At 42.0% G+C, this 7,328-nt stretch overlaps 2 protein-coding genes across 3 annotated transcripts in view; one reads left to right on the top strand and one right to left on the bottom strand.

The window, feature by feature from the left end:
• Positions 1–4,238, top strand: part of LOC109964865 (CUB domain-containing protein 1) — an 8,402-nt gene extending 4,164 nt beyond the window's left edge. The window contains exons 5-9 of the mRNA XM_020608436.1: positions 1,048–1,239; positions 1,837–2,208; positions 2,296–2,607; positions 2,928–3,006; positions 3,240–4,238. Of these exons, the coding sequence (XP_020464092.1) occupies positions 1,048–1,239; positions 1,837–2,208; positions 2,296–2,607; positions 2,928–3,006; positions 3,240–3,657 (1,373 nt within the window). The 3' untranslated portion in view covers positions 3,658–4,238. The remainder of the gene's footprint in view (positions 1–1,047; positions 1,240–1,836; positions 2,209–2,295; positions 2,608–2,927; positions 3,007–3,239) is intronic.
• A 1,009-nt stretch (positions 4,239–5,247) lies between these two features.
• On the bottom strand, positions 5,248–6,556 carry clec3ba (C-type lectin domain family 3, member Ba). 2 transcript variants are annotated; one of them, XM_020608511.1, is made up of 3 exons: positions 6,376–6,556; positions 6,123–6,221; positions 5,248–5,887 (listed from the first exon to the last, which is right to left on the bottom strand). In XM_020608511.1, exons 1-3 carry the CDS (start codon positions 6,473–6,475, stop codon positions 5,487–5,489), a joined length of 600 nt encoding a protein of 199 aa, XP_020464167.1. In that variant the 5' UTR covers positions 6,476–6,556; the 3' UTR covers positions 5,248–5,486. The 2 variants fall into 2 exon arrangements, with proteins under 2 accessions (XP_020464167.1, XP_020464169.1); XM_020608513.1 differs by lacking the exon at positions 6,123–6,221.
• Between the last annotated feature and the right edge of the window lie 772 nt (positions 6,557–7,328).

Here is a 7,328-nt window from a genome sequence, read left to right as displayed (position 1 = left end):
CAAGTTCCCAAGGTTTGCACATAATTGGTACTTTATCATGTTGTTTGGCATGAGCATTGTGTATTTGGCCCTTTGAGATGGGTTGTTCATTTAAAATACCTGAGATGTTTATAAAATAGGGTGGTCAGGTGGAGCCTGAGCCAGAGAAATGTTGTGATTTTAGGGGCGATTCAGATCTTTGTGAATGATTTTTTCATCCATACTCTAACTATGAAAATAACTTGGCTGTAGGCTTATTTATATGGCTGATTTAAAGAGTCCGAGCTGATTTGACTGAAATTTAAAGCTGTCACTATCGATATTTTTATATTGACATTGGATGAAATGATTATGTGTATAAAGAGCATTCTGTTTTGTTTTTGTGGCCTTTACTCTCACTGCTTTCATCAGCATCATTTCCAGATGCAGCAGGCAGCTGTTTTCAGAAAAGAAATCTGACGTTACACCATCTGCTCAGCCAAATCGTTTACTTTACTTTATCTCAACTATGTGAAATAAAGAAAAGAAACATATTAGAGTTTGGAAACTTGCTAATGTTTGACAAAAAAAGTATCGCCTTTCCAAAGTAGATCAGTTTTGTGTTGATCATCTATTTGATTTGTCAGTTTATAAATGAAAGTGGTTTTGTTTTTACAAACACAAGGAACTTGGAAAAATGATCAGTGTTGGTACATGTTGCAGCAGGCATGCCCATGAACAATCACTCAGATTCATTATTTAGGGGTGTGACAAAATGTTCTTTTTTTTTTTTTTTTAGACGGCTTCAGGACGGATACGTAAGGAACCAGTTACATAGAGAATGAGCCCCATGGCCTGTATCTGAGCCCTCTGGTGTCCGATTGCCTCACTGCTGAGTCATGGACCACAGCAGTGTCGCAATACTGGGAAACCGTTCTTTTGACAATCGTGTTCTGCTCTCAGTCAAACCAAAATTTGAATTTATGCTTGACATGTTTATGGTGAATCATGATTTTAGCTGAGATGCACACGCCCATAGATTTGCATGTGGGTGACACATCATGTGATACTGTGCTCTTTTTTTTCTAGTGCTGTGTAAAGTGGATATGAGTGAACTGGAGAGCCATTCCCTTCAGATTGAGAATTTAAGACCGGCCTTTGGTTGTGAGATGAAAATAAACTCTGTGAAGAAGGAGAAGATCACAGTCACATCCAACAGTTACCTGTCTTTCCAGGACTGCTCGTCTGATGATGTACAAGTCACTGCCGTGAGAGTCATAGGTGAATGCAGATTTATATTTGTAGCTGGAGCTTCCCTTGTTCTGGAAAATGTACTTTTCAATCGATTTTAAAGCCTTCATACTTGGTTTAATTTCATATCGTAACAAAAACGTCATGACGTTAGCTTTCCACTGATATCACATCAGAAAAGACTTGAAAAGCTCATTGAAATTTGTCAGTGCAGTCACGTTTTGGAAAATAGAAAATATTTTGCAACAGTCTCTTCAGGCACAGCAGAGGGGGTCCAGGCTGTATTAAGTAGCTTGAATGCTGTAATCATTTGGCAGCGAATTGTCCAAATATTATTTGTACACTGTCACAAAGCATGCTCAGTGTGATAAGGAAAATTTTATAAACCATTTCACTGCAACCTTAAAATGATTAAACCTAACATTTGCACTTTACAAGATCATAACTTAGACCTCTCCTGTTTTTGCTTCAGTAATAATCACTTCTCAGTCCCCAAACATTTTCTTAAACAACAAGACCTTGAAAGTTCTTGAAAAGTCTTTGGATCTGATGTCACAGTGAATCCTAGCAACACTCAAAGTGAGTGATTTCTGAACCCCTCTTGATTTGCCTCTATTTTCATATCAGAGTGTCATCAACTCAAAGACTGCCCGAAGACTCCAGTCCGCCTCTCGGTGCCCGTGCTCCCGAGCTGTCTCCCCTTCCCTCTGAGCAGTGTGACCTGGAATCTCCAAGCTCCTCTGTATGGCACGGTGGAGCTGACCTCTCCCAATAGGCCCCTCAAGCAGTCCCTGCCTGGGCAGCCATGCAATGACAGCATCATTATCAAAGTGGCTGAAAAGGATGGCATGGCCATTGGACACTTCTGCCCTCAGGGACCCATAGAGAAGGTCCAAATCCACAACTATACGTCTGTCACCGTGTCCAGCGCGGAGGGTAAAGAGCTGAAGATGTCTTTCAAGCATGTACTGAATGCCAGTTTCAAAGCGGCGATATCAGGTAATATGCAGCTTCAGCTGAATGAAGTAAATCAATGAATGTTTTTCTGTGATATTTAATTTTCTTTTCCTTCTAACTCCTATTCAGAAAGATACCTGTTCACTGTATCTTCAAAAAAAGACACCCCTGTCCTTTTGGCTACTCCTCCAGTCCCCCCAAACATGGAGGCTCACCTGGTGTTTGCCAACCTCAGCCAGCCAAAGTGCCACAACCACCACACGGACATCAGCGTGAAGAAGGTGAACCACGTGAAGTTAGACCACATACACAGGGGGGATGAGGAGGCCAAGAGTGAGCTCATTGTCTCTGAGAGTTTCTACCTCAACATGTCCAACTGTAATCCCAAAAGAGGACACTTCAGTGTCATCACCAAGATCACCCTGCAGAATAAGAACAACAGTAAGGGGAACTGTAGCATCAAATGTCATTGCTTTCATCACTCCTTGGTGTAGAGTCACATGACAGGGATCTATAAAATATGGGGTATTATATTGTGGGATTGTGATCAGAATGTAATGTATGTGTGATATTTTCAGATGTAAAGTGATTTGCACTATATAACAAATAGGGAGCGACACTGCTGTGGTATTCTTTTAACACCAGTGTGCTAGCTAGCATTGTCATTGTAAGCATGTTAGCGATTAGCTCAACACACACAGAGCTCCAAGTACAACAGCAAGATAAATGAAAGATTGCATCTGTTGTTTTCTCTCATTTAGACCTGCTGACTATAATCCTGAGTGTGGTGGCTGCTGTCGTGGTCATTGTTGTTATCGTGCTGGTCTGTGTGGTGATGAAGTGAGTGCATCAGCATTATTTTCTATGTTGAAAGTTTATTTTCTGTACTTTTTTAGGAGATATAATAATTAGGTCTCTTTCCAAATAGCTTGTTTATGTATTGTCACTGCTTTTTGTGAGTTCTTACAGTACCTCACTCCACCTTAAAATGTTTGTACTGTTATCTGGACAACTAATAGTTGTACAAGAGTCTGTAAATAAGTTTTGAACTCTTCACTTTTCTTGCCAAACAGAAAGAAGAAGAAGAAGAACAGGAAGAAGAAGCCGAATTATCAGGTCTCCATCTACAATTCAAATGGTACCAACTTCCCTAAAACACGTGACCAGAATGAATCCCATGTGTACGCCTCTATCGAGGACACGCAGGTCTACACCCACCTGGTGACACAGGATGCAGACGCCCACATCTATGGAGAGTTTAACACGTCGCCTGTCGCTGGACACACAGACTCACAGAAACCAGTGGTCCCGAAAGACACTGATGCTGACGACATGACGGTCGGGGTTTATATCCCTTTTCGATTCTCATCTCAACAGGCTCCTCCACTTCCCAGCAGGCCTCAGAGCCAGCTCGTGGTCGACACTGAGATTTACCAGGCTGAAGAGCAATGTGAGGAGGAACATTCTCCAAACTTGGGACCACAGCTGTAGCTAGAGGAAGAGTACTGAGGAGGAAACTGGATTCAGCTTTCTGCTTTTCACTTGACTTACTTGAACTATGAGATGTTCATTCCCTGGCATCTGTGTGATTAACTGCTGTTCAGCCGTACAAGAAGCTTTGTTTTCTTCTTTATCATCCCCTTTATACCAGTTTTTATACCCCTAGAGATCTTGTGTTGCTTTTAGGCAATGCATGTCTTTCATTTGAGATGTATGGTGTGTGTAGCTTTTATACATATTATGGATGTTTGCACAGGAGCAAATTTGTGTTTATTTTCATGAGATCTTCTGTTTTTATCACTGACTAGAGAGGACTCTGCTGCTGTTGCAATACATTGCATTTTTATAGCATCATCAGAACATTGCAGTGGATTGCAACAGCAGGGTATGCTCATGGAGTTGCCTCTCTGAATGTATTATCACACTGCTTTTGCCCATGCTATGAAGAATTCTAGATATCATTCCACTATAACTGTGCCTTGCAGAGAAGTCCACACTCTGTTTAGCATCTCTGAGTTGTATTGTGACATTTGTGGTCCTGACTGGCATAAATAAAAACTAGTTGTTTTGAATACCGATACTTTTGGAAATCTCAAGACTGATCTGTGACTTTTTTGTTTTTTCCTTATCAATTAAGATGAATGAGAATCACTTCTTAGCGAGGGTTAAATTGGGCCGAATTATTCAGAATGCTGAATAAGTTGTTACACTCCATAAAGCACTCACAGGACTGCAGGAACTGGCTGCCATCACATTGGTCAGTTCATTTTCTATTGTGGTCGCATTTATTAAATAACAGTTGGTCTCACATCATGAAGCTTATGTGTGATACTGTTTGAGGCTCTCAGAACAGTGGAACAAATCAAATGTGTCAGCTCAAAAGAGCTGGCATATCTGGTCAAGTCTGCCTTGTACAATATTCTGCCCTATGTGGATCCCGCAGTTATTTCAATCACTTCCCCTCTGCAGAGTTAATGAGCTGATTGGCCATGTCTGCGAGATTTTCAAGGCTTTATGTGCCAACACAAAAATAGCTGGGCTCAAACCACAGACCAAACAAGGAGTTCAGAAAACCTCACCAGCAGCAGATGACGTACAGGCCCAACTCCCAGTGGAGCCAGCCCCCAATGTGAAGAAAACATCAGAAGTTGTCCAAGGAATACTTAAGAGAAGAGGTGGACCAGCTGGTAGAACCACTTTTAAAAGACATGTCACACTGAGTGCAACTTACTACAACTGTAGTCTTCTTTGGAAATTAAGATTCTAGCAACAGACATATCTGCCATGATTGTCTGACACATTAAGAGTCAGCAAAACACAAAGCACCCACAGCAGCACACAGCAACTGTGAAACGCATTCAGATAAAAAACCTTGTTGCACATTACTGTGACCCAGAAATTTCAGAAGATTTCATCTGAGAACAGCCACCCAAAATTCAGATGTGATTCGGTTTTAGTAGTTCTCCTTTTATGAGCTGGACTCGTTACATTAGCATTTTCCCCTCTGATAAGCAAAAGATTCACATTTTAACATATTTTGAACTTGAGCATGAACAGAATCAGAGGGTCATGCCAGAGGAAACACATGTTTATTAAGATAATGCAATATGAGCAGCATAATATGACATTCAGAAATGGAAATAAAAGTGTCACAGAAAAGCTGCTGATTACTGTTACTCAGCAGAGAAATATGAGAGAAGAAAGATGCAGCATGTTATTTTCAGTATATTGCATACATGTACCTGATAAATGTTCCACTCTTTTGTGCAAGCTGTTCATATGAGTGTTTATCTGCACAGAGTGTTGTCAGGGAGCAGCCCTCAGATGATATTGAACTCACACACTGAGGCCTTTTCAGCTCGGCAGCTCTCATCAAACCATTTCCCGTTGGCTGTAGCAGAGAGGATGGCACAGTTCTGGCTGCGCCCTCCGTCTGGCTGCAGGGTGATCTCTGTTTCCCAATTCTTGAAGCGCACACTGGACCCTGACTGGTCCACCCAGTGGCCATCGGTCACCATGTCATTGATGCCCAACCAGATGTGCTCCTCGGGGCCAATACTCTGTCGAACATAGCTGTAGAGCTGGTCATTCTCATCTCCTGTCAGAGGGGTGCTCAGGCTGCCTCCTTTGGCGATGCAGTCATCGCTGGCTGCGTGGAAGGTCTTCTTCACTGGGTTAGCCAGGAAACACTTGCCAAGGATCTTTGTGCCTCGCAGGCAAACTGGGGAAAATATGTGATAGTGTTGCTCAGATGTCTTTGTTGTCAAAATATGGCTGTAAAATTAGTGCAATACAAGCTACCCTTCCCCTCCCCCCAGTCTTAATGGTTCTGTTTTACATACATCATGTTTGTAGTGTAGTGAAACATACTTTAGATGAGTAGTCACATGTGGGATTATGTGCATCAGAAAAAGTCAATTGATATGTGTGAAGCAGTTTCTCTGCAGGAACAATACCTGACTGTAAAGCTTGCTGCTCTTTCAACAAATTCAGGTCTTGAACAATGTTATTTATCTGTTTCTTCAACTCCTCAATTGCGGTGTTGTTCACGGAATCTGAAAGACCCAAAAGGTCTGAGTTTATTCAGATGTATATCAGTAGTGCATTCAATCAGCATTACTGATAAAGTCTATGTTGTTCCGTAAAAGTTATTCAGTTTTACCAAGTGAGGACATTGCTTACATTTACAAAGTTAATATCGTGTCCTACCTTTCTTGCCATTCCTTTTCCTCGAGGAGCTCTGCTGGAGTGTACAGTATGCCAGCAGCAGGAGAAGGCAACACATCAGCCAAAGGCCTCTAGCATCCATTACACTTGAAAAAGCACTTTAAATTCACTGTAAAGAAACTGTTTTGGTGCAGCACCACAACAAGCTCCTCACAGCTCTGACCACTGGCCAAACTGTTGTTTTACACACACACAGCTGCATGAGGAAATCTTATCTCAGAGAGGAGAAATGTTTTACAGATGTTTAACAGCTGTTGGTGCTGCTTTTGAAAGACTACCAGGAAGCAGAGCCGTGCAGTGTGTAACAGCATTCGGACAAGTGTGACTCCGGTTCCATATGTTTTGTGATGAATTGCAGGGAGGCTTTATCTGCCCACGCGTGTTGTGTTATATTTCTTACGTAGATAGAATCTGAAGAATTACATTTTTACCAAATGTCTGTATTGGTTTGAATTAAATGTTCCACGTGATATTTCATAGATGCTTGGTAATTGATCTGTGCATCTAATCTTTTGTTTTCCTGTCAAAGGGTCTCTGCTGTGTTTGCGCTGAGGGCTTCAAAAGGCCAGAGGTTGCATGTTGGAGCGTTTCCTCCAGAGCCAACATCTGGATCTGCTCAGTGAGCTAGAGGCGGGGCAGAGGACATGTGGCAGGCACTTACACAATGAAGAAATACTATTGTGAAATGAAAAGTGTGTTTAATCCTTTTTCTGAGATGAGTCTTCAGTGGCCTCTGTCAGCGATGACACATCTGACTGGCCACGGCTCTAAGTCAAGTTCAAGTCGAGTCCCCCTTACTCAAGTTAGTCATCGAGGTCTGCATTAAAAACAGCGGACACAGCTCTCACCATCTTGTATTCTGAACTTCCGTCTCCAACTCAATGTGTTCGAATGCAGTCAATGCTCAAGTCTGAGTCCAAGGCATCAGTGCTCAA

This window comes from Monopterus albus, unplaced genomic scaffold (assembly GCF_001952655.1).
Source record: "Monopterus albus unplaced genomic scaffold, M_albus_1.0 scaffold93.1, whole genome shotgun sequence".
In the NCBI taxonomy this organism is placed as follows: Eukaryota; Metazoa; Chordata; class Actinopteri; order Synbranchiformes; family Synbranchidae; genus Monopterus; species Monopterus albus.
The sequence above is the reverse complement of the archived record's forward strand: the minus strand, read 5'-3'. Positions and strand labels throughout refer to the sequence as shown.

Excerpts from the sequence above, each read along its gene's own strand:
- clec3ba (XM_020608511.1), bottom strand. The coding sequence starts at position 6,475 with ATGGATGCTAGAGGCCTTTGGCTGATGTGTTGCCTTCTCCTGCTGCTG. Across the intron at positions 6,222-6,375 it reads GAAAAGGAATGGCAAGAAAG|ATTCCGTGAACAACACCGCA; the intron begins GTAGGACACGAT and ends TGGGTCTTTCAG. Across the intron at positions 5,888-6,122 it reads GCAGCAAGCTTTACAGTCAG|TTTGCCTGCGAGGCACAAAG; the intron begins GTATTGTTCCTG and ends TATTTTCCCCAG.